Source organism: Rutidosis leptorrhynchoides, chromosome 2 (assembly GCF_046630445.1).
Source record: "Rutidosis leptorrhynchoides isolate AG116_Rl617_1_P2 chromosome 2, CSIRO_AGI_Rlap_v1, whole genome shotgun sequence".
NCBI classification, from domain to species: Eukaryota; Viridiplantae; Streptophyta; class Magnoliopsida; order Asterales; family Asteraceae; genus Rutidosis; species Rutidosis leptorrhynchoides.
In genome coordinates, this window is record NC_092334.1 from 391,753,910 (window position 1) to 391,781,676 (window position 27,767).

At 33.3% G+C, this 27,767-nt stretch overlaps 1 protein-coding gene across 1 annotated transcript; it reads right to left on the minus strand.

Moving 5' to 3' along the window:
• Positions 1–22,679: 22,679 nt before the first annotated feature.
• On the minus strand, positions 22,680–26,324 carry LOC139892160 ((E)-beta-ocimene synthase, chloroplastic-like). Its single transcript, XM_071875198.1, has 8 exons — positions 26,199–26,324; positions 25,818–26,100; positions 24,722–25,091; positions 24,393–24,611; positions 24,190–24,307; positions 23,841–24,089; positions 23,433–23,742; positions 22,680–22,858 (listed from the first exon to the last, which is right to left on the minus strand). The coding sequence occupies exons 1-7, from the start codon at positions 26,295–26,297 to the stop codon at positions 23,434–23,436; spliced, it is 1,647 nt and encodes a 548-aa protein (XP_071731299.1). The 5' UTR covers positions 26,298–26,324; the 3' UTR covers positions 22,680–22,858; position 23,433.
• Between the last annotated feature and the right edge of the window lie 1,443 nt (positions 26,325–27,767).

Below are 27,767 nucleotides of genomic sequence, written 5' to 3' on the forward strand. Positions count from 1 at the left end.
GTTTGTTGGAGATTATTAGCTTTGTACTTGAGATGGTATGCTAATTGTATTGCTAGCGAGTATGCGGTATATGTGTAAGTGATTGCAAGTAGGTATGTTATATATATGTGGATATAATTATTGCATTCACTAAGCTTTGCTTACCCTCTCGTTGTTTATCTTTTTTATAGGCTCCGGCGTTGACAAAGGTAAGGGCCTTCGATTGGATTAGAGATCCCGCTTGTTGTTTAGGGGATGCTTTTGGGATGTGATAGCTTTTGGAGTTTGACCGAGATTTGGGTAGTTTAACCCCAAACACCATGCTCATAGTGTCGTTTGGAATTTAAACTAGTGTGGTCGAAACTCGAACTTTTGTATGAAACTCGTAAAACGACCGATGTGGGTCCCGTTTTGTAAAACTCACTTTATGTTTGAATCGTATGAGTTTTCCATATTAGAACATGTTATGAAAAGCGTTTCTTCTAATTATGTCGGGAAGTGGGAGATCTTTATTTGAAAATTTGCAAATTCGGACAGAACTGAATTGGGGCCTGTGCGCGCCGCGCACCCTATGGTGGTGCGCGTGGCGCACTCCTCTGTATAAAAAAAAATAAAAATTTGTCTTCGCGCAATCGGTTGGTTATTGGTTTGGGTTGTTACATATATGTTGTTATTAAAAATTAACAAAATAAAAATAGGATATTATAATAATTATTATTTAAAATATATCTCTATAAATAAATAATGTATATTAAAAATAAATATTAAATGATTGTAATACTCGTTTAATGTTCCAATTGATATTAAGCAAGTTGAATTCAAACTTATGAAATTTTAAAATAAACGGTGATTCGAAAATGAGTAATATAAATTTTAGACTTATTAAAAATGTATTTAGGAACTTTTGTTAAATTTTAAAACTTTTTATATTTTACTTGGGGGTGGGTGTGAATAATTAATGTAATCTTTATTTAATAGTTAATGATCGAATTTTATACCATAATGACCAAAATAAATAAATATAGCTAATTTAAAAATATGGGATTTTTCTGAACACTTTTATCCGCCACTGATTTCGCAAGATACACAGTCCGTGAAAACTGTCGGTAGAAATTATATTAATTCTAACAAGTTTATGATATTTTATTATTTTAATTATCAAGTGGATATATGATTAGAAAAGATTACTGTTTGTATTATTTGATTTGGATTCAGTGTTTTACATATTTCAACACACTGACTTTATCATTCAACAAACTGCAAATATTACATACATTTAACCACTGCATCTCTCGATCACTACCACCATTACCAACAAAACCAACCCAAAACCCATCTTCTTTTCTATTATTTCTTTTCTTTTTTTTTCACCATAGAACTATCACCACCTTGTATTCTTAACTCCTATCTCGTTGTAAATCACAGCCCATACGCCACCATTTTATCACCTTCATGCTCGACCAACTTCACCAAGTCGAAACCCACCACCACGAACCCTATTAATATGTTACTTACACTCGTTTTCTTTTTGGTTCTGATTGAAGAGATAACCAACACTTAACCACCATCACAATCACCATCCACGACACCTCACCTCAACCATCGGCTTCCACCCATGACCACCGTCGCCACCGCAAGTCACCACCATCACTTTAAAGTTTTGTGTTCGTTTAAACATCACCACCTCTACAACTGGTCACCAAACCAAACCCACTTTGTATCACCTCCAACGATACCCACTTGAACAAAAATACCTTCATATCTCTCTTCTTTCTCTTCTCTCTCTCTCTCTCTCTCTTAATATTTGTTCTTCACGCAACCCATCAATTGCTCGATATATTTTTTTTATTTTTTATTTTTCTGTTTTGATCGGGCAACACAAACCACACCATCGAATACCCCATTAAAACCTGCAACTGTGATGATGTTAAACAAAAGTGACGATGCAACTGTTGCTTCACATTTTCTTCTTTCTCGCTAACATCTATCACCATGATATTTTTATTTATTTATTTGATTTCTATTCGATTCCTGCTGTGTTTTTCCTCTTCTTTCTAATTCTATTCAAACCACAAAACACCATCGAGTAAAACTGCTACAAGCTGCTGTTATTATATTTCTGTTCGAGCCAAACAACACCGAACACCACTCACTATATTTTTTCCTGATCTTAAAACCTTAATTTGATTCACGACGAGAAAGATGTTGACTAGTGATGGTGCTGTGATGTTAAAGATGATAAATGAGGGTCATGATACACGATGATGTTGTATATGATGGTGATGAAACGAGTTAATAATAACGATGAATAATAGAATTTGATCGAATGATGATGATTATGGATAGAATGATGATACGATGATGATAAACAACGATGGTGAACTGAAGTTAACTGTTTCGATGATGGCCGCTAGTCTGCTATGTGAATTCTAAAAACAACCGTAGGGTTTAAGATGTTATTTGGGTTTCGTTGATTATCGGGCTGTTAATTGGACTATCATGTTCTTAATTGGGCCGTGTATATTTTTTTTGGTTGTTGGGCCATAACAAATTCAACTGTTTTATTTTCTGTTTTGAACAAAACCCAAATCTTCTACTTGCTGCTGCAAAAGAGTTATATTAATTAAATTGGGAAGTAATTCAGAAAAGAATCAGACAGAGAGTTGGTTGGGAGTGTTGGGGTTAAGCTGGAGGTCGAAGGTTCGAGCCCGGTTTGGGGCGCTTTTTTTAAATAAAAAAACAGATTTTGAGGTAGTTCTCCATTTTAAAATTATTATTATTATTATTACTTATGGTTATTATTATTGTTATTGTAATTATTATTATTATATTAACTATTATTAATATCTAAACAAGTATTAGAACAAGTATTATTATTATTATTATTATTATTATTATTATTATTATTATTATTGATATTAGGAATATTATTATCATTATTATTATTATTAAAATATATAGTATTATTATTAATATGACTATTAAAATTTCTTTTAGAATCGTCACTTTTATTAAAAGTACCGTTATTATTTAACATATTATTTTTATGAAAACTAACATTTTATCTTATCATTATTATCTTTTCATTAAAAATTATTATTATTACTAACATTACTTTTATTACTAGTATTATTATCAAAACTATTAATAGCAGTATCATTACTAAATCTAATTACTTTTAGTATTATTATTATTAACATAAAAAGATACAAATTTTTATTTATTATTATTGATATTATTTTACCAAATAAATAGCTATATAAGAATATATTTAAAACATATCGCATAACAACATTAATATTTTCATAATAAATACTAATTATTTATCTAAAGTATATAAAATAAATATTTTTAATATAGTTACCAATGAAACATACAAGTTACTGAAATAACAATTAATAATAATATCTAAACTTGTTCGATTATAAGTATATGTTTTAATAAATATATGAATAATATAGGTTCGTGATTCCGAGCTCAACCCTACACTTGTTAAGTGACGTCATATGTATTTTTACTACAAAATATAGTATGGTGAGTTCATTCGATTCCCTTTTACTCTTTACAATTTTGGGACTGAGAATACATGCGCTACTTTTACAACTGCTTTAATAAATGCTTTTGAAATACATTTTGAACTGCAAATATATGAAATGTGTTTATAAATGTTTGACGAGATAGACATAAGCAAAACATTCCTCGAATGAATTATGTGGACGTGATAATTGCCACCATTGAATTATGTGGATGTGATAATTGCCACAATTGATATGTATATTTTCCCCCTGATTATTATTGCTTGGTAACCTAAGAATTAGGGAACATCACTAATTTTGAGAATTAGTGCACGCCTAAATGACGCGAATCCTAAAGGTAGCTACCGGGTTTAACATCCCCACCCAGAATATTCACTAGACGGAAGGGCTAGTGGGCGTGGTGTTTAGCACTTCGAAGTTTATATGATTATTATACAGTCGAGATGTTCTGTTTTAGGGATATTATTATGTGCATTATATGTTAAGGTCGGTTACTAAGCCAAGCTATGAGAGCAATGAAAAGTGAATGTTATGTATCGAGAGAATGATTTTATACACATGTTATGTGTATGTTATTTTTGTGCACGAGATATGTGTACGGTTACTAAAATTTATGAAAGATGATTTCGTACACGAGAAAGGTGTACTGTATTTAAAAGATATCGCATGTACATTACAGGTGGGAATAGGATTCGGGATCATTTGTACCATTCAGGATTTAAATATTGTGGTCTATCAAAATGATGAATTTTATTGTTTTATGATAAACTAATGAACTCACCAACCTTTTGGTTGATACTTTAAAGCATGTTTATTCTCAGGTATGAAAGAAATCTTCCGCTGTGCATTTGCTCATTTAGAGATATTACTTGGAGTCATTCATGACATATTTCAAAAGACGTTGCATTATGGTAGTTGAGTTCATCAAGATTATTATTAAGTCAATTATAGTTGGATATATTATGAAATGGTATGCATGCCATCGACTTTCGATGAAATGAAAGTATGTCTTTTAAAAACGAATGCAATGTTTGTAAAATGTATCATATAGAGGTCAAGTACCTCGCGATGTAACCAAATGTAATGTATTCGTCCAGATGGATTAGGGCGGGTCGTTTCAATTAGCCGGGAATAGTTACTATTGTTTTCTTGACAGTTTTTTCGGATATTTTCAAATTCCAATAGCACCTGAGGACCAAGAGAAAACCACGTTCACATGCCCTTATGGTACTTTTTCTTACAAACGCATGCCATTTGGACTTTGCAACGCCCCTGCAACCTTTCAAAGGTGCATGATGGCGATTTTTCATGACATGATAGAAGAATGCATGGAAGTTTTCATGGATGACTTTTCAGTCTTCGGTGATACTTTTGAAACATGTCTAGTTAATATTGAATGAATGCTTATTAGATGCGAACAATCAAATCTAGTTCTTAATTGGGAGAAATGTCATTTCATGGTTAAAGAAGGCATCGTTCTTGGTCACAAAATTTCAAAGAAAGGAATTAAAGTGGATAGAGCTAAAGTAGGTGTAATTGCTAAACTTCCACATCCCACCAATGTTAGAGGAGTAGGAGTTTTTTAGGGCATGCCGGTTTTTACCGACGTTTCATAAAAGATTTTTCTAAAATTGCCACTCCTATGAATAAACTCCTAGAAAAGGATGCTCCATTCATCTTCTCAGATGAATGCATCAAATCTTTTAATATTCTTAAAGAAAAACTCACTAATGCGCCGATCATGATAACTCCAAATTGGAATCTACCATTTGAACTCATGTGCGATGCAAGTGATTTTGCAATGGGAGCCGTTTTAGGACAAAGGATTGAAAAACGATTTCAACCTATTTATTATGCTAGTAAGACTTTACAAGGAGCACAAACGAATTACACAACTACTGAAAAAGAACTCCTTGCTATTGTCTTTGCTTTTGACAAATTTCGTTCATATCTCGTTCTAGCTAAAACGGTGGTCTATACTGACCATTCTGCTCTTAGATACCAATTTTTGAAACAAGATGCCAAACCATGATTAATCCGTTGGATCTTACTCTTACAACAGTTCAATATTGAAATCCGAGACAAAAAGGGAGCAGAAAATCTCGCCGCTGATCATCTTTCTCGTCTTGAAAATCCCGAATTAGAAGTTCTAAATGAATCGGCTATACAAGATAACTTTTCTGATGAATATCTATTGGAGATAGATTATAATGAAATTCCATGGTTTGCAGACTATGCAAACTACTTAGTATGTGGATTCCTTGAAAAAGATTGTCGTACCAAAAACGAAAGAAATTCTTTAGTGATATAAAACACTATTTTTGGGAAGATCCACATTTGTTTAAAAGTTGTCCCGATGGAATAATACGCCGATGTGTATTCGGAGACGAAGCTAGTCAAATCTTAAACCATTGTCAAACAGGACCAACAGGAGGGCATTATGGGCCTCAACTCACAGCAAGAAAAGTTTACGATGATGGGTTCTATTGGCCTACAATTTTTAAAGACGCACACCTTCTCTGTAAATCCTGTGATGCATGTCAAAGGGCCAGAAAAATAAGTCAACGTGATGAAATGCCACAAAATGTCATTCAAGTATGTGAAGTATTTGACGTTTGGGGTATTGACTTTATGGGTCCATTTCCAAAATCTCATAATAATCTCTACATTCTCGTTGCTATTGATTATGTATCTAAATGGGTAGAAGCACAAGCTCTCCCGACTAACGATGCACGAGTTGTAGTCAACTTCTTAAAACGTCTTTTTGCAAGGTTTGGAACAACGAAAGCTTTAATAAGTGATCGGGGTACTCATTTTTGTAATAATCAACTTGAGAAAGTTCTCAAAATATATGGAGTAACTCATAAAATCTCAACCGCTTATCATCCACAAACAAGTGTACAAGTTGAAAATACCAACCGAGCATTAAAACGTATTTTAAAGAAAACTGTAGGATCAAATCCGAAGGAATGGTCCATGAAATTGGAGGATGCACTCTGGGCTTTTAGAACAGCCTACAAAACTCCAATTGGTACCACACATTTTAAACTCGTTTACGAAAAAGCATGTCACCTTCTAGTAGAAATTGAGCACAAAGCATTTTGGGCTTTGAGGACATGTAATCTTGATTTTCATGAAGCCGGACGTCTACAGTTAAGTCAACTAAACGAATTAGAAGAATTAAGACATGAAGCATACGAAAATTCGTTAATCTATAAAGAAAGAACGAAGAAATGGCATGATAAAAGAATCAGAAGTTCAAAAGAATTTAAAGAAGGAGACAGAGTTCTTCTTTTCAATTCACGATTCAAGTTATTTCCTGAAAAATTGAAATCAAGATGGTCTGGACCATTCATAGTCAAAAGAGTTTTCCCATATGGAATGATAGAGTTAATAAATTCAAATGGGATTGAATTTAAAGTTAATGGTCACAGAGTTAAACATTACATACATGGTCCGATGGAAGTTGACAATGAAGTCAATCATAATTTCACCACCCAAGAAAACCCTCAGAATGAAAACATAAATATGTTATCAACAACATATGAAAAACCAAAATTGGAAGACGGGGAAGCTTCAAATTGGAGTGATGAAGAAGAATTCCTATACAAACCTCCCATTCCAAGAAACGAAGAAAAATGTGAACAAGAAGTTCAAGTAGAAGTGAAAGAACCAAGAAAAGATCACTTGGAAAAGGTTAACAAACCAACTCTACTTACTAAAGTAGGAGACCCAGGTGAATTTATCATTTCTTGCTTGCTTAACGATGGTGCTATGTATAATGGACTCGCAGATTTAGGAGCAAGTGCAAATGTTATGCCTCTTTGCCTATACAAAAGATTAGGTGTGGGTAAATTAAGACCAACCAAAATAGGTGTTCAATTGTTTGATCAAACCATTAAACATCCGGTTAGAATAACAAACAATTTACTTGTTAAAGTGAGAAGTTTGACCTTTGTTGCAAACTTTATAGTTATTAATATAGAGGAAGACCTTGATATTCCTCTAATTTTAGGTCGCCCATTTTTAGCAACCACTGAAGCGTTCATTGATGTAAGAGAAGATAGAATGACACTAAGGGATGGTGACAAATCGGTCACCTTTGTGAACTGAAAATTTAGATCTCCACCAACCAAAACTGTTGAACCAATAAAAACGCCTAAGTGTGGGGAAGATGAAGCAACAACCAATGATGACCTGATAACAAAGAACCTCGTTGTTGATACGAAATTAGATGAACCCGTTTTTAACAGTTCAACGAAGAAACTTTATAAATGGATTCAAGATGCTAGGATTAAGAGGAACTTTAAGTTATGTAACCGATTAGTATCCAATTTGTCGCCTAAAGAAAAGGCAATGTTAGTTGAATTTGTGAAAGTTACAGAGGAAATCAATAATTGGCTTGAAGCAAAAGTCAGAGATATATAAGTTGTTGATAGTCCAATTGAAAATGAAGTTAATCACAATTTCGACACCACAACTAACTAAGTGTGGGGAGAATCAAGTCTTTTTAAGGATAATATATATTTCTGTTAGAGTTAGATTTTCTGTTTTTGTGTAGTTCTCGAGAATGGAATCCGAATGGTCTTTTCCTAGCAGATCCTAAAGAACTAGTCTTCTCCCTCCATTCTGAATTTTTATTTTTTTTAGGTTTTACAAGATGAAGAATTCCTTTGATCTAAACCATGGTCTACTACTACATGCTATGATTACTAAACGTAATAATAACATCTTCCCGAGTGAACTGGTATCATTCATAAGAGGAAAAATGGATTAAGTAAGGAAAGAACTCAGGAAAGATCATCATAAGACACATTTTGGTAAAGGAAAATCAAAATCCGCAACAAAAAGAAGAGAACGACACCTTGAAAGATGTCATAAATGCGAAAAATGGTCACACAAAGGTAAATGTTCGAATAATCAAACATATTCAAATACCGAATTTGTTACTCTATGCAGAGAAGGACCGTTCATATGTTTAGAAGAAAAGTTATTGAAGAATCGAGGTTATGCTTATGTAGCTATGGAAAATCAAATCACACGACTCTCCTATGAGTCGGCTAAAGCAGGTCTCTGAGAATTCTTTTTCACAGGTAAGTATGTACAGTTTTTATTTGTTTTTTATTTATTTCTTTTAATCTTTTGATAATAAACGCTGAATCGTTCGCTATAAAGTATTAAATTGATATTCAATAAAATTAGGTATGCAAAACCGAAATTATTGATATTATATAAAAAAATTTATTACATCACTGGGAAATTTACCTTTTATTCTTAAGGTATAAATATCTTTAATCAATCAATTCAAAATTTCGTCAGGAGTAAAACTAAGTAATATAGCCGAAATTGCTTTACCCAAAAGAGGGGCGTATATTTTTGATAATATTTGATTGATTAAAGTGGGATAAAAGACCAAAAAGATTTTTAATTTTATTTTTACCTTGTTTTTAAATTAATATTAAATTATTATTGTAAATTTTTAAAACCAATATATTTAAGTTTTTAAATATTTTAAAAATTAATATTTTTAATATAAGTTTGTAAAACTAAATATTAATGATATTTGTATAAAATTTTATTATGCATTTTAAAATTAAGTTTGGTGTGAATTTAAAAACAAAAATTTACTTTATTTCATTAAGTTAAAAATTTGATATTTAAAATTCGTCGTGAGTTGAAGACTAGGTCGTTGAACCGAAATTGCTTTACCCGAGAGCGGGACGAGAAATTTTATTATCACTATTTTTAATCTTATTGAATTAAAGTACGTCAAAAACATTTAAAAAAACCCAAAAATCTTTGCTTTTAAAACGACGCTTAAAAAGTGACAAATTTTAAAATTTTGTCGAGAGACGGACTAGGACAACGATCCGAAACGCCCTCATTCTTAAAAGAAACAAATTTTTAAAATTTATTAATTTATGTTTTATTAGTTAAAGGTTTTTAAAAAAAAAAAGGAAATAACCCCATACGATCGCATGGGGTTTGTGCTGGAAATCCATGCGATCGCATGGAGCCTAAAAACTGGCCAGAAACAAAAGGCAGCGAGCTGTTCTGCTTCTGTCTCATAACAAACACACACATACACGAACACATCCATAAACCCTCTCAAAAATTCGCCATTTTTCACCAAAATCAACCAAATTTCTCACAATAATCCGCTATAATCATGCCTATATTCAGATGGGGAGAAAAGAAGGTAAAGATTTCACCCCTAAAACTCTTTAAATTCGAATTTTAGTGTTCTTGAGCTAAATTTTACCTAATTTAATTTTGATGATTTTTTGTGTAATTAGAGTTAAATTGTTAGTATATTATGCATGTATAACCTAGATTGATGCTATTTAACATGATTTGAAGCTAAAAACTTCAAAATTTTTAGAAATCTAGGGTTTGTGTTCTTGAGCAAATTGGGGCTTTTTGATATAAATAGGTTATGGCCGATTTTTGTCATGAATTATTGCTAAATTAAGTAGTGTAACATGTTTATGTAGCTAAATGATCCAAACTTTAATCCTAAACATGATTTTTAAGAATTAAAGTGGACTTTTTAAGTCTAAAATTCATGAACTTGATTAAATTGATGTAAATGCCATTTGAAACTTGTTTAATTACTAGTAATGGTTATTTTAACATGTTATTTGAGTTGAATGCTTATGAACTTTGTAAACATTTTCATATATGCTTATTTGAAAAAGTGTAGAATTGATAAAAATATGAAAATGATCATGAGTTTAATATGGATTAAACATGTTATTGTAATTGTTTCAAGTTGTTATTCTGCTAACACTAATGCATATTTGGATGCACAAATTTTGTATTTAATGTGTTTTGCAGAAATATACCGAATCTGGCGGTGCATCATCATCCATACAACCTAAAAACGAACCACAGCTAGAAATGCAATATGAACCAGAACCTGAACAAGAGCAACAACAGGAACAACAACAACAACAACAACAACATGATGATCAACATGTACCATACTATGAGCCGGATCCACAATTTTTTATTACCTACGTAGTATTTCTCGCTCACCATATAGTAGAACACCCAATAATTCATGAAGAACAGTTGCATCCCAATTTAAGGATTGATAGAAGTTAGAGAGATTACCCGACATACCAAAGTAACAAATTTAAACTGGTAACGAAAAATGTAAAAGTACCGAGGGTAATCGATTGGGAGCCTTTGGAAAGGGTCCAACTAGCTAACCCAGTTAGGCAGCATCTAATCCAAAGGAATGACAGCTCTTCTTTTCTCGATTGGAAACGTTTATTTACAACTCGTAGGCCTGTATATAAAGAGTGGTTTGTTGAGCTTATGAGTTCTATCGTTTGTAATAAGGATGTAGATAGGTTAGACGATAAGAGTTTTCTTAGATTTTTACTTGGCCATAGGATGTACAGGATGTCCATGCTGGACATGGCCAGGGCATTACAGATTTACACTCCCGCCGAATTACTACTACCTGATTGTACAAATTTGATTTATCATGGTGAGAGGGTAGATAGGAATTTTGACGCTGACGCAGTATGGAGGCGTATGTCAAATTATAATGTTTTTACGCGGGGAGGAAGACACTCTTATTTAGATATTAACAAAGCAGAGCTTCGTATTATACATAGATTTTTAGCTAATTCGATTACACAAAGAGGTAACAACAAGGAGAAAATGACCTTACACAATTTATTTTACCTTAAGTGTATTCGAAATACTAGAAGCTTTGTTAATATCCCCTACTGTGTTGGTTTTTATCTGTCTAAAATGGTGGAAGGAATACAGGACGGGGGAATAATAGGAGGAGGTATTTTTGTTACTCTCATTGGAGAGTATTTAGGCGTAGATAGGGATCAAGGGGGTCCACTGATGGTGTGTAGGGAATAAGATGAGACTTTAGGATTGCAGGTCTATCAAGGTTCAAAGGTATTAAAGAGCAGATGCAATCAGGCGGTACCATATCAGGGCCCTCATCCACAGGTAGAGAGAGGTTCAGATGAGGAAATGAAGGAAGCGGATGACATTAGGGATGTCATTAGGGAGGCTGTTACTGACGTTTACCAGCATATAGATGAGGTAGAAATGACAAACGAGGCTAGACATAGTCAGTATGAGCAGTGGCACGCTGAGAATGTGTACGAGCATTCCAGGCAATGACAGCATGATAGATGGCACTATCATCAGCATCAGATCATGAGCCAGCTATCACCTCAGGTACCAAATAACTACGTACCGACCCGACCTGCTTACTATCTGCCACACCAGCCCGATATGCGACCACCATTTACTCTCTACGACCCCAACCAAGCCTATCAGCACACCTATAACCAACCGTGGAACCCGACCGACGACATGAACTGGAACCCCTATCCAGATTGATACAGTTCCCATTGGTGATTTTTATCTTTTATTATTTTTATTTACTTATGTTTAAAACATATAATATTGTGATACTTTTATATAATTTTTAACATTTTTTTTTATTTTGCTACTAATATTTCGTATTTATAATTTGAAAGTGGGATGTTAAGTCCCATTTCAAATTACCATGCATGTTATTATTTGTATGTATATTGTCAATTGTACACAACAGGGTAAAACAGCGAACTTTCAAAGACTGGCATTAAGTTCAGCAAAAGCTACTAATTTTGATGACAAAACGAAAAACAAGTGTGATGTAACAACTGCAGGAATGAACAAATGATGTGCACTATTTATCATTCAACATAAACAACAATATGTTTGGAAACTTTGGTAAAATTTAATCATTTTTCTACGCTAATCACCCTCAATAATTTAAATTGTTACTGATTTCTTGCAAATGAGGGGATTGCAAGATCTTAAGTGTGGGAAGGGGTTAAATTCTTTCGGATTTTTTAAAATTTTAAATTTAAACACTTGGTTACCATTAAAAATACTAGTAACGCAGTAGTTGTATTAGAATCTAGTGCTCTCTGATAATAAAGAACATACCTAGTCTTATATACTGACTACCCAATTCTAGTAAAAAAAATTCAAAATTTTCAACTAAATGAACTCAAAATTATGTTTATACATATTTATGAACGATAAAACTAGGTGTTAACACCGAAATTATTGTTACCTCGGAAAGGACATAAATTGAGAAACAACTCAAAATGTTTGAATTCATTTAAAATGGAATAGAGAAAAATAAAAAGGGAAAGAAAGGAAAATAAAAAGCCAAGTGTGGGAAAAATTTACCAAGTTATTTAGAACATATGTCACATATTTTTGTACAAATAATTGAAGATACTTTTGTTTTGAACAATATTAATCAGTTTTACCCAGTTTATTGTAATATAAATAAAATTTAAAAGGAAATAAAGTCTTCCGAGAGAAAAAACACGCGCTTCTTGATTTAGGTCAGGAAGTTGTCGTCCAGACCAGTTGTAGAATCTATGAAAAACCTTGAAAAGTTTTCTCGAAAATCAGCTAGAAATCCACGGACCTCAGCATCAAACAGGGTCGCCAAGTGGTCAGACTTATCCTAACCATGAGAGGATCTGTCTCGTACAATGGGGGGCACCGTGCAAATTAGCTTATAAGGCTAATGAATCAGATCCCTAGAAAAGGATAATCTCCTTAAAAGATCAAAAATTAGCTTTTAAGCCTGATATTACTCAATCCTTGAGATTGACTTTAAAGATTGAGAATTACAAACTCATGGAATTCGATGATATCTAAACTCGAGCTTGAACGAGAAAATATTTTGATCAAAATTACAAACCGATTTGTTTTCTGAAAACTCATTTTCAATGCGTTCATTACCATTGAACGTAAAATCCTAGAAATTCACCTGGAATTCATTAAGGTCACCTGAATCAAATCGGATGTCAACCGTAAGAACGGTGGTTGCATAGCATGGTCAAAGACAGGACCTTGTGCCAGACCGAAAAATTATAGGGTGATCTTTACTATTGCTCCTACAAAGGATAGTAATTGCATCCGACACGTTTTAGACCAAAATCAAAAGCATGTCACGGGACATTGCCTCAACAATTGCTTGTTCAACACTTTCCTTTACTACCGGGTGGTAGTTTACCGAAAGGTAATATACGGAGCAAGTAAACTGGACGTGTTGCTTTCCCAATACAAGGTTAGCAAGTGGGTGACATAAAACCATAAGTTTTGAGCTAAAATTTTCAAATCTGAAACCCATAAAAACAATTTTGCAAACACCGGTAAAGGGTTATTCCGGAAAACTTGTCTAGGGTAAAAACTAGCATGTATTTTCAAAAGATCAAATGTTTTCATAAAGATCCAATTTCCTAAAGGATCTAAATTTTCATAGTCATGTGGGACTGTAAACCACATCGTTACTACCATTGTTCGTACCGCCGTATTAAAATCACTGATGTACAAAGTATGAAGAATAAAGAAGTGATTCTAGTAAAGTTATATTCAAGTTCTATATTGTTTGAGGACAAGCAATGCTCAAGTGTGGGAATATTTGATAATGCTAAAAACGAACATATATTTCATAGCATTATCCTTCAAGAAAGGCAAGCTTTTAGTTACAATTGTTCTATTTACAAGTGATATTCATTTAAATATTAAAAGGTGAAGACAAAAGACAGATTCGACAATTTGAAGACACAAACGACCAAAAAGCTAAAAAGTACAAAGTATAATTCAAGTGGTTCAATTTAATGATAAGAAACGTCTAAAAGTTACAAGAGTACGAGCCGCAAAACGCAAAGTACAAGATATTAAATTGTACGAAAGGACGTTCGAAAATTCGGAACCGGGACCAGAGTCAACTCTCAACGCGCGACGCAACGGACTAAAAATTACAAGTCAACTATGCACATGAATATAATATAATATATAATTAATTCTTAAAATTATATATATATTATATTATATATTAAAAACCGTCGGCAATCTAGAAAACAAGAGAATGTGGTCTGATCCAGCTGGCCATGCGATCGCGTGGCCTGGAAGAACAAAGTTCATGCGATCGCATGAGAGCCTGTAGCATGTCAGGTTCTATAAATTTCGCGTGTTTTGGCCGACTTTAACACATCCTTTTTCTACTTCTTACTCTTAATTTATATTTATATTTTAATTATAATTTTAATATTAAAGTTTAATAATAATAAGGTTATAGTGGCGAATGTTGTAAGTGTGTAAGTCGAAATTCTGTCCGTGTAACGCTACGCTATTATTAATCATTGTAAGTTATGTTCAACCTTTTTAAATTAATGTCTCGTAGCTAATTTATTATTATGCTTATATAAGCCGAAATAATCGTGATGTTGGACTAAATATTAAAGACGGGGTTATTGGGCTTTGTACTATAATTGGGGTTTGGACAAAAGACCGACACTTGTAGAAATTGGACTATGGACTATTAATGAGCTTTATATTAACTAAATGATACCTCGTTAATTTAATATAAAGATTACAATTTGACGTATCTATATATAACCACATACGCTTAATCGGATACGGTGGGCGGGATATCTATAAATACGAATTATCGTTCATTTTACCGGACACGGGAATGGATTAATGGTTAATAGACTCATTAAAACAAGGGTGGATTACATTCAAGGGTAATTGGTGTAATTGTTAACAAAGTAGTAAAACCTTGGATTACACGCAGTCGATAACCTGGTGTATTCATTAAACAAAGTACTAAGACCTTGTTACAGTTCGAATCCCCAATTAGTTGGAATATTTTACTTCGGGTATAAGGATAATTTGACGAGGACTCTCGCACTTTATATATTTTACTGATGGACTATTATGGACAAAACCGTATGGACATATCGAATAAACCAGGACAAAGGACAATTAACTCATGGTAATAAATTAAAATCAACACGTCAAACATCATGATTACGGAAGTTTAAATAAGCATAATTCCTTTATTTTATATCTCATCGCACTTTTATTTACTGTCATTTATCGCACTTTAATTTATCGCACTTTTATTATCATTATTTACTTTACACTTTAAATTTAGTTATATTTATTTTTAATATTTTTCATTAGGTTTTAATTGCGACTTAAGAAATAAAATCGACAAACCGGTCATTAAACGGTAAAAACCCCCTTTTATAATAATACTACTACTTATATATATATATATATATATATATATATATATATATATATATATATATATATATATATATATATATATATATATATATATATATATTTACAATTATAGGTTAAAATAATTATAGCGTTAAACTTGTTTATTGTATCCCTGTGGAATGAACCGGACTTACTAAAAACTACACTACTGTATGATTAGGTACACTGGCTATAAGTGTTGTAGCAAGGTTTAGGTATATCCACTCTATAAATAAATAAATAACTTGTGTAAAATTGTATCGTATTTAATAGTATTTGGTAATAAAAATATAACTATTTCGTACCCCTCTGCTTTAACATCAACAGGTCTAACAAGCTAGGTCGGGTCATAGTGTATCACAATCCTAATGCTCGAGACCGACATGCAAAAGTTAACAAAAGTCCTCTCAAAAGTCATCCTGACCCAATATGATCTTTAAATCTATACATGTTTATCATATTAACATAGTATCAGTCTTGAATGAATTTATAGTTTATCAAACTCAAAATATTATTTATTTCAGGAGCTATATTATATTTGAATTATCATGGATTTCACATAGCTTTCCAATACTTATGTTCATGCATATTTTTCCAGGGGAAAACCTACACACGAACAACAATGCGAAAGGGTTTTTTTAGGCGTCAACGTCGTTGATCTCCGGTCCGGTTACCGTGAATAACCCGTGCCCGAGATGATGATCTAGGGAGGGTGGCCAACGAATTGCCCGCCGGTCGATAGACGGAACCTATCGACGGAAAAGGGAGAAAAACCCTACAAGACCCATAGGAAAAAACCATAGTGTTGCGATCGTGAAGACGATCATGGAGAAGATCCGGCGATGGAAACCGTATGCGTTGCAGACTTGCGGTGGTGGAGGAGTTGCGGTGTGATCGAATGACCGTATGAGGTGTGATTTGTGTAGGGAGAGAACCTTATATTTATATGGGAAAGACTAGGGTTAAAGGGAATTTAGGGTTTATAGCTTATGGGCCAAGCGTAAATATAACCCTAATGGACCATACCCGATCAAGTCCCCCCAGTTCGGTATGATATCTTTTGTTAAGTATCGTATCGAATTCTCCATTGCAATACAGTAAGAACAAAACAAGTGTGCGTAATAGCTACGCGAGTGATACGCGGACAGCCTGCGGAAAACCAATTCCGCGTGAAGCTGCGCAAGGTTGCTGCACGAAAGCTATGCGGAAAACCAATTCCGCATATGTGTGCGTGAAAGATAGTAACGATAGTTGCGCATATTGTTTTATCAAAACCGCATACAAATAAACAATTCAACAAGATAAAAAACAAACCTTTTCAAACCCGAACGGATTTTGTTTCTTAAATTATTCATCCCTGAATATAGGAAATAAAAAGATTATTAACTTTCCTTTTTGTCAAAGACACTTTCGGTGATATATTCTCTGTGTAAACAACAAAAGTCAATAACAAAAGTGGTATTGATACGTGGCTATTCAAATACAATAATTATTTTATTATAGCACGCATAGTTAACCGAAAGAATTGTGAAAACATGTATACGCCGCACAATTTCATTCGACCAATACAATTTTGTTGCTTTCCAACTTTGCATGTTACAGGAAACTTTGAGTGATAGTTGAATTAATATAGAACATAGATAGAATGACGAAGCTTATTATCGTGGTCCCACGGATGGCGCCACTTGTTCATGCATATTTTTTCTAGGGGAAAACCTACACACGAACAACAATGCGAAAGGGTTTTTTTAGGCGTCAACGTCGTTGATCTCCGGTTCGGTTACCGTGAATAACCCGTGCCCGAGATGATGATCTCGGGAGGGTGGCCAACGAATTGCCCGCCGATCTATAGTCGGAACCTATCGACGGCAAAGGTATAAAAACCCTACAAGACCCGTAGGAAAAAACCCTAGTGTTGCGATCGTGAAGACGATCGTGGAGAAGATCCAGCGATGGAAGCCGTATGCGTTGTGGACTTGCGGTGGTAGAGGAGCTGCGGTGTGATCGAATGACCGTATGAGGTGTGATTTGTGTAGGGAGAGAACGCTATATTTATAGGGGAAAGACTAGGGTTAAAGGAAAATTAGGGTTTATAGCTTATGGGCCAAGCGTAAATATAACCCTAATGGACCATACCCGATCAACTTATAAAATCAGATTATAGTGTTTATAAAACTTTAAAACATGATAAGACAGTCAACTTTGACAATTGTTCAACAAAACGAGACGTGCCTTATATAGAAATTCATTTACTAGATTAGTAATATCTAAAAATTCAGTTTATCAATCTCATAGACAAGTTGTTTAAATATTAATTTACAGTTTCAAACACAATTTCAATTAACGTCAAACATAATTCAGTTGACCATATCTTTTAATCCGTTCATCGAAATCACGCGATTTCTAAATGAAAAGTTATTAATTTTTCGCCAGCTTTTCAACAACATGCATATCATATACTTTATATCTGTAGTATATGTATTTAATTCGTGATTCATCATAAAACTATCTAACGATGAAATTTAGCATACAAGCATGCATAAACATATATACTCGAACACTAGACATGGATACACTATTAATATATAAAAGATAAGATATGAATGCTCACGTATCAATATTGTGATTCAATATTGTAGGAAAGTACGTAGACGCAACGGAAATGATAAACACTAGTTTGATCTCACGAGCAATACTCCCGAATAATACCCATCACCTCCTTAGCTATAACTCATAATTTCCTTAGCTCTTTCCCGCTCGAAAAAATCATTTTGAAATCATTTGGACATAACTTCGTCGTAATATTTTATGTATAATACTAATAATTATTATACTACTGATAATAATAATAAGATTAATAATAATATTAATCTTAATAATAATAATAATAATAATAATAATAATAATAATAATAATAATAATAATAATAATAATAATAATAATAATAATAATAGTAATAATAATAATAATAATAATAATAATATAAATATATATGTATATAGAGCAGAGAGATTGAGAGAGGGATGAATGGATTCGCAGAAAAATGATCGAGCTTTATAGATGTGTCCTGACCAAGACTGCCATGCGATCGCATGGCTTCCAAGACCATTTCCCATGCGATCGCATGGGATGGATTTCCAGCTCATACATGTTTTGTTATCTAGCTCGTCGACATAATTTTATAATTATATATATAATATATATAATTTATATTAATTATATATATATATATATATATATATATAATATTATATTATATTCTTGTGTATAGGTGACTTGTAATTTTAGTTCCGATTACTTGTACGTTGTCACTTGACTTATGTCCCAGTTTTGGATTTTTGAACGTTACTTCGTATGTTTTAATAACTTGTACTTTACGTTTCGCGACGTGTACCTTTGTCAAAATATAGACTTATCTAAATATTAAATAGTGATTTTTACTGTAGTAAATAGTGATTTTCGAAAACACTGTAACTTTTCGGGTACTGTAGCAATTCGAAAATATTGTAGCAAATTAGTGTTTTACTTGTTCATCTTAAACGTTTTAGTTAGCTTATCTAAATATCAATCAAATCAATAAACGAATGTTACTATCATTTACTAAATAACTTGAAATTATATATATGTATATATCTTTATTTAATATACATAAATCAGTTTTTAAATACACATTGCAAGTTATTTATAATTAATTTTAATAATTAATATTCCAACTTATTATATATATATATATATATATATATATATATATATATATATATATATACATATATATATGTATTTATATATATCTATTTACAAATAGATGTTCGTGAATCGTCGGTCAACAGTCAAAGGTTAACTGAATATATAACATTAGTTCAAAAATTTTGAGAATCAATATTACAGACTTTGCTTATCTTGTCTAAATCATATAAAGATTAAGTTTAAATTTGGTCGAAAATTTCCGGGTCATCACAGTACCTACCCGTTAAAGAAATTTCGTTCCAAAATTTGATTGGGATCGTCATGGCTAACAATAAGTATGTTTTCATGACTCATACGAGTTGAAAATTAGAGTTTTATCATCATTGAGTAATATGGATAAAACAAATCGTTTATGTGAAGAGTACGAGTGAAGCTATCGCAAAAGAGTGAAATGAGAAAATAAAGTTTCGTCATATCTTTTGACGTAGATATGATTGATTTCCGGAGTTCAAGGGATTTAGGAAAATCTTCGTAATAAAATTTGATTCTTCGGTAATTAAGGAAATTAGAATCCTCTTTGATTAAATGCGATGATCTGTCTCGATTGCTCTGTCTGATACTTCACTATAAATTCACCCTCTTTGTTTCCTTATTTCCACAGCTCATACCTTCTATTCTTTCTCTCTCAATTCATACTTTAAAGCATTCATCAATATGCTCCATCCAGTTCTAATTCTTGATATACACCTACCTTTCATATATGTCATTCTTCTTTTTCATCTACCGTCGGAAGAATCTATTTACTTCTACTATACTCTTGGTTTTATAGTGTTTTTAGTTATCCCGTGTCTTTATATTGCTATATGCATCGATATACACGGTTTGTAATTTCTGAGTTGTTGTTAGGTTTTATATCTCCCCTTATATTTCGATGTCCCTGCTTCTGTCTTTCCATAATCATTGACATCCACAGTTAATGTTCTCTCTTATTTGCTGCGATTTAAACTCCCATTTCTATTTCGGAGCTTCATGTTTTTGTTTTCTTTTTGCAATTAATGGTCTAGAATTCGTAGGTATGGAGTTTCGAATGATCATAATATATAAAGCAGAAAGAAAAGGTAATAGCACGATTTGATTTGTCAAATTACCAGAATATCCGGAAAAGACCGAATCATCAAGAAAAATATTTTCTTGATATGTTTAGAGGTTAAATATAATGAAAGAGTTATGTAATATGGTTCATGATGAGGGTATGATCTGTGAATCATCACATTCCATTAGAAACTCATCATGACTTACTGTAATATAATCACGTTGATCAAGTGTCATTATATTATACTAACTCATGCTTCAATTCCCAACACTACTTCAAAAACATTCATATTTTAATTTCGAATTTATTAGAATTTAGAAACTAAAACAGTTTCCTTTATGATATAACACAGATATCGCGAAAAAATAAATGATTTCAGATAATTGTTGGCGACGGAAAGTTTCTATTCGTTATTTGTTGGTCATTAGGGTTTTATCTTCATCATTATATCCTTAAACATATTGAAAAGATGGTTTACGATTGTAATAGTTTGATTGTTGCTGTTTATTATGGTTTTCTGTTGCTTATTTGGTCTATAATTCCGACTATGTAGTCGCTTTTTTTATGCTTACTATCTTTGCTGTTGGTAAGTTTTGTTCTGCCTTTTTTCATTAATTTTATTTTTATATTGTTAGCTAATTCTATCTGTTTTTCTATAGCTCTATTTTGTTGGTTAACACTTTTGTAAAATTTGGTTTGTATACAACAGTTGATGCTTCATGTTTAATGGTTTTTTAGGTTCGTATTGTAACTTTTTGTTGTATGTTTTAATTTATGTAGGTACTTCGCTGCCTAATTTCTGGTTACTGAATACATGTGATTTTTATGCAATTTGTTTTTAGGTGTGGGGTTTTAATTTCGGATGAATTTTACGAGGGTTTTGGGCAATTTGTTTTAGGCTTTGGACCACACAACAACAACAGCAGCAGCAGCAGCAACAACCACCACCACCACCACCACCACCAATACCACATAAGTGGTGTATGGGGATGTGAGATATAGACAATCCTTTCCCTATTCAAGAATAAAGACAAGTCATTTCTTCACCCAGAGTGAAAACACTCTCAAAAGTAGAGAAAGTCATCTCTCTCTCTATTCGAAGGATAGAGAGATTGCTTCGAGTGGACCCCTAGCTAATAAGTAGGAAAAACATTTTAAAAAATAAAATTAAATTAAAAATAAAATTGAGACACTATTAATTATTAATAAAATGGAAATTGTTTAAAATGCCATCATTTCCAAAAGTGTTTAACATTATACCCTCAAAAATTCAGAATTGCAAAAAATGCCCCCTGACCACGCATGTTGCATGTAACTTGTTGTGTGATGTGTGTTTACGAGATGATGAGCAAGACATGCATTTTTTCTCGCGAACATGCACCACGAACCAAGCACCATGCATGGTGCGTGGTTCATGGTGCTTGTTGGGGAAGAACTTTGAATGGTCGTATCTTTTGACTCGTAACTCCGATTTAGTCGCCATTTTATTTGAAATCGTGTATTTATTCAAGATCTGTCCGTTGTCAAACAGTCTTAGGCGGTTTGTCACAAACTTTGGTTGAAACGAGGCCTTGCAGACCTTCAATTTTTCTTTTTATATATATATAAATTGACTTTTACACACTTTTGAATGTTGATAAGTTGCTATAAAACATTCTAGTTTCCGATTCTTTAAATTTATCACCAATGTACATTAAAAGTACACGAAACGGCTTCTTATCAGCGGACAAAAGTGCGTTTAAAAGTCTAAATAAAAAATGGCAAAATTGAACGTCTTCGAGGCCTCGTTTTGAAAACATTTTTCGACAAACCGCCTACGGCTTTTGCCAAAGGATAGATCTCGAAAAAAATACACAGCTTAAAGAATAGTGACTAAATCGGAGCTACGAGTCAAAAGATACGGCCATTTAAAATCTGACATTTTGTCACCAAGAACCAAACACCAAGCACCACGCACTGCGCACTGCACACCGTACGTGGTGCTTGGTGCGAGGATAAATGCCTGTCTCACGGGATATATCGTAAACACACATCATGCACGGGCTTGCGCGCATCATGCGTGGTGCGTGATCAAGAGGTATTTTTGCATTACGATTTTATGAGGGCATAATGTTAAACACTTTAGAAATTGGGATATTTTGACCAATTTTCCTTAACAAAATTTGGGGTTTGGACTAATTTTTTAAGATATGGGCCAAATTTATAAGTGTTATTAAATCTGATTTAACTTCATAAAAATTTAATTACTTGCTTTAAGTAACTAATGTGTTGTATAATTTTTCATTTAATTATTTTAGTGTATTCAATTATGTTACACTTTAAAACACAAAAAAAAGAAAACTACCCTGCATGACCTACCTCTCATTCTTCACTTTTTTTTTTTTTTTTGCATGGTAACTGATCTGAGTCACCACTTCCAATGCTCTAAGAATTAAATGAGAGTGACATCATAATGTTTACAAAAGGGATTATCACCAAAAAGCCCATTTTTTCGACCCTTTTTGCGTGAGAGCCCAAAAAATAAAAAAATTGCCAATTTGCCCTCGCAAGGAGCAAGGCGCCTTGCTCCCTTGCGCCTTGAGTCCTTGCGACCTTGGTTTCACCTGGGAGCAAGGAGCAAGGTGCCTCTTGCTCCCTTGCTTCCACCTGAGAGCAAGGTGCCTCTTGCTCCCTTGCTTCCACCTGGGAGCAAGGACGCAAGGTGCATCTTGCTCCCTTGCTTCCACCTGGGAGCAAGGACGCAAGGTGCATCATGCTCCCTTGCTTCCACCTGGGAGCAAGAGGCACCTTGCGTCCTTGCTCCCAGGTGGAAGCAAGGGAGCAAGATGCACCTTGCGTCCTTGCTCCCACCTGGGAGCAAGGAGCAAGGTGACTTGCTCCTTGCTCCCCAATGGAAGCAATGTCGCAAGGACGCAAGGCGCAAGGGAGCAAGGCACCTTGCTCCTTGCGAGGGCAAATTGGCAATTTTTATTTTTTTTGGGCTCTCACGCAAAAAGGGTAAAAAAAATGGGCTTTTTGGTGATAATCCCTTTACAAAAACACTAAATTTTCAATTGGCTTAATTAGCACGGACAACACTTGATCCTTGACCCGGGCATCGGGAGCACCGTGTCCATCCCCATATTGGTACGCACAATGGGATGATCGAGCGAGATTAATGGCCATATCTATGAAACAATCCTTTGATCCTTGACAACTTGTCACCCACGCTTTAGTCAGTTTCATCCACGCTTCATCAATTAGTGATTGTACATATTCACGTGCAACTTCATCACATACGTCATTCTCAAGCATGTAACACGATATTGCATTTGCCAATTCGCCTCTTTCTATCTCAGCCTGGGTCGAAGGATACACAAATTCAAGATATAAGATAGGAAGAAACAACTTTAAAAGGTTTAATCATCTCAAATAGCCAAGTTGAAAACAGAACATACCGATGATGTACCCAAATCATTGCAAAGTCGAAAAATCATTGATGACCATTTCATAAGATCATGAGACATCTTCAAGAACTGTATGGTGTCTTCACTTATTTCTTCATGGATTAAAAAGTAACCATGGGTAAGTAATACCACTCCTGAAGCTGAGCACCATGCGTTATCAAGATACGTTTCAAGAGTTGGTATGCATTTGCTATGCATCCACTTTGCTTCCAGTAAGAATGCTTTACATAATTCCCCCCACTGTATACCAAAACCATGATATATATATAAATGCAATTTAAGTTTTTAACAAGTTCTCATCAAAGTAGTGAAATTTCTTTGTTAGCCTGTATATACTAACCTCTTTTACTAGTATTGGTATGTAAAATTTACTACCCATCTCATTAATGGTATTGTAAAGAGCTAAGAATGTTACTTGCAAATATTTAGGCATATGTTTCACAGCAGTGATGTCCCAACTGTAACATAAAAAAAAATAGAGATCATAACTATGATATTTTCAGAAGATATACTTATCGAAATATGTTCCTTAGGATTTATAACCTCTGGACAGCATTTGTGAAGATCTCGAGTTCATCTAGAGTTCCATAAACATCATATATGTCGTCAATGATAGTGATTAAAGAGCAGACTTTTGTTAGCCCTACACGACAAGAATGGTATTGAGGTTCGAACACTACCCCAACCATCCAAAAGAAGCATTCAAGAATTCGGTCCCTAGCGAAGCTCAACTTATTTGCTAGACCTATATCTTTCCACCACCTAATATGAAGGGAAAAAAAATAGTCAAAAAATTTAGGATCATTATTACTATTACGAACTTCTTTATAAGTTCGTTTAGTGAATTTAATATCAATAAATGCAGATTTTACTTTGATACTTCTTGAAGGTCTCGTTTGAGTGACGCTTGAATCATGTTAAAATCTAATATAGCAAGCTCAAGAAGAAGCAGATTTGCATCTTTTTGTTTAGCATAACCATCTATGTACCACCTAGCTTCTACTCTTTGCATCCTACGATACAACGGAAGCTCTAGTGCATGATTTACATGGCGGAAGGCACATTTATCCTGACTATTAAGCTTCAGCAAGTGTTCCGTTGCAAAATATCTGGCATCATACAAATCTCTTTCTTCTTCAAAAGCAAGATATGAAGCTTCATATAGACTTAGCAACCCCTTGATATCTGTCTCTAGATATCCAAAGAAGTCACCATGGCTATCCTTGAATCTCCTTGCAAATTCTATTTTGAATAGTAATTGATCAACACTAAATCAACACAATAAGAAATATATTATTATTGAAGGCAAGACCTCAAAGTTGCAGTCTCACACCCCAATTTTTAATAAATGTATTATCTTATACATTTGTTAATGTTAGTTAATGGATGGAGTTAGTAAGGACTTGTGGTGTAATAAAATTTGGACCTTGTGTGCAAAGTTTTAAGTAGGGCAGAGTAGAAAGTGAAAAGTTGGCTAAATTTATACAGTACAAAATCTGGCCAAATCTTCATTTCCTACATTTCTACATTTCTAGTTGGACTTATAGAGACTGTTGACTCGTGCCTTGTTAGATTGATCTCCGTTGGGTAGTATCATCCCATGACATGCTCTTGATATTTGCTTTTGGTTGTGTGTCTTTTGGGTTGAGTCATGATGTCAAAACTTGTTAATAAGTGTTATTTAATACACTAATTTGTTTAGGATGTTGATTGGTTAGTGTAGAATTGAATGACTGGCATTTTAAACATGTTGTAATGGTTTGGTGTCCAAATGGTCGAAACGGGTCAAATGTCAAAATGGGTCAGTATATAAAATGTGTTGTTTTTCAATAATTGATTTGAGGTCGTTTCATGCAGTCCACGAGGATCCAACTTAGGTCTTCCCTTTGGTTAGAATAAGAAATATACATTGAAAGAATTTAACTTGGATTTAGAGCATTCAAATTAAAGTGCAAAAATTAAGAATACCTTGGGAGACATTGCAATCATGCTCTCTAAGAAGTCTAAATTTCAGAGAAACCTCATGTAAACTATGTTCTATATCTTCATCTCCAACACTGTTTCCTTTTCTTGATGCTATATTCTTCAATGCTTCCTTTATATAATTTTGAAACCGGTAGCCCAATCCCAACCGTTCTATATCGTCTACGAGTTCAAGCAAGTTCATGGTACTCAAACTACAAGTTTCATTACAAAAATATGTTTTGATTACTTTTGCTTCTAACTCCTTGATCCTTGCCTTTCTACTGATCTGCATTCAGTCCAAGACAATAATTAAAAAACTTCAGAGTTATATACATATGTACCCAAGAATCAAACGGAATGGAAATTCAAGAGAGATTATTTTACTGGGAAATCGGTCTCCAAGGACTCGATAAAATCATGACTCCAGTTGCTTCGCTGGCAAACAGCTGCGTGACACTCATCTATAGGGGTTTTGGCAACCATTTGTCTGCTCTTTTTTTTTTTTTTTTTTTTTTTATGGTTTCAATTTGTATGTAATGTTGTTAATTACACTAGCTAGTATATGTAGTGTTAGGACCGGCCGACGGGCTGCCCACTAGGGATGGCAATGGCCACCCGATCCGGTAGATATCCACCCGATCCACTCGATTCGTGATGGATATGGATGAACTTAAATGGATATGGATACAGATATATGGATGAACCGAAATGTATATGGATATGGATGAAAAATTTTCATCCACGAATATATCCATTTGCACCCAAAATACATATACAAATACATAAATATAGTTATATGCTTACATATTACTATTGCAAATTCATATATCGTTAAATTTACATTTTGCTTTCAACTTTATAATAAAAAAAACTATGATATATTATAATAAAATACACATATCTAACAAAATAAACATACAAATTACATATTTAATTTTTCATAATCTATTTTAATAGTAAATTCGACAAATTGTGTTCTATCTTCAATGAAAGTTACACTTTCTTGTAAAAAGATTTTAATTATGTCATGCTATATTTATTTTTGCTATACTACGTTTTTGTTTTCATCGCATATTAGGAAATAATATAACATTATTAGAATATTCAATAGACATCCATTAACCCGCTTAATCCATTGGATATGGATATGGATGGATGACCTGAAATTAAATGGATATGGATATGGATGAACAAAAACTAAATGGATGTGGATATGGATACGGCATCACCCGATCCATATCCGATTCATTGTCATCCCTACTGCCCACGGGCATCATAAATTTAACTTTAAATAACTTTTTTATGTTATAAGTATAATGTTTGATGATAGTTATATCAAATAATAAATCACATATAAAACTTAATTTATTTATACAAATTTTATCCAATATTATATAATATACAAAAGTTATTTAAAGTTACAATTAAAAGATAAAGACTTTAAAAATCAAAACATGACTATTTAATAGGGACGGGTGGAGTATTAAACTAGAACATCAAAATTATTTTATCTCCGGAATCGCATGTTTTTAGCTCATAATTTTGCATAAGTCTCCTCGAGTAGTAACCGGCTTAGCCGAACTACTTGGCTTGGATCAATATAATTCACTCTTTTCTTATCGCAAGCAAATAGCCAAATAGCTAGTGAAAGAGCACCGTTTCTCTTATCCCTGAAAACATCTTTAGAACAAGTTTGAATAAATTGCGTATAACCTCATAGAAAGGTTTATTGTTTGTATGCAATTAGTAAGGGCATTGTTTGATGGTCACGACTATAACTCAGGAGCATTCCCGTCTCATGATAATTGTCCCCAAACTAATTTTTTATAATTTATCATAGATTGCTAATTGTCAGTTTTATAAAAGCAAGTTTGACCATAAGTTACTAAGAAGTAAATGAGTTCAATGATTTTTTATTGTTATGTCTTTGTAAGTTACGAAGTAATACGGAGT

What these genes read in the sequence shown, in the direction of transcription:
- LOC139892160 (XM_071875198.1), bottom strand. Translation starts at nt 26,297, where the DNA reads ATGGTTGCCAAAACCCCTATAGATGAGTGTCACGCAGCTGTTTGCCAG. An exon ending in CCTTGGAGACCGATTTCCCA is followed by an intron (nt 26,101 to 26,198) that starts GTAAAATAATCT and finishes GACTGAATGCAG; the next exon opens with ATCAGTAGAAAGGCAAGGAT. An exon ending in TGATTGCAATGTCTCCCAAG is followed by an intron (nt 25,092 to 25,817) that starts GTATTCTTAATT and finishes TATTCAAAATAG; the next exon opens with AATTTGCAAGGAGATTCAAG.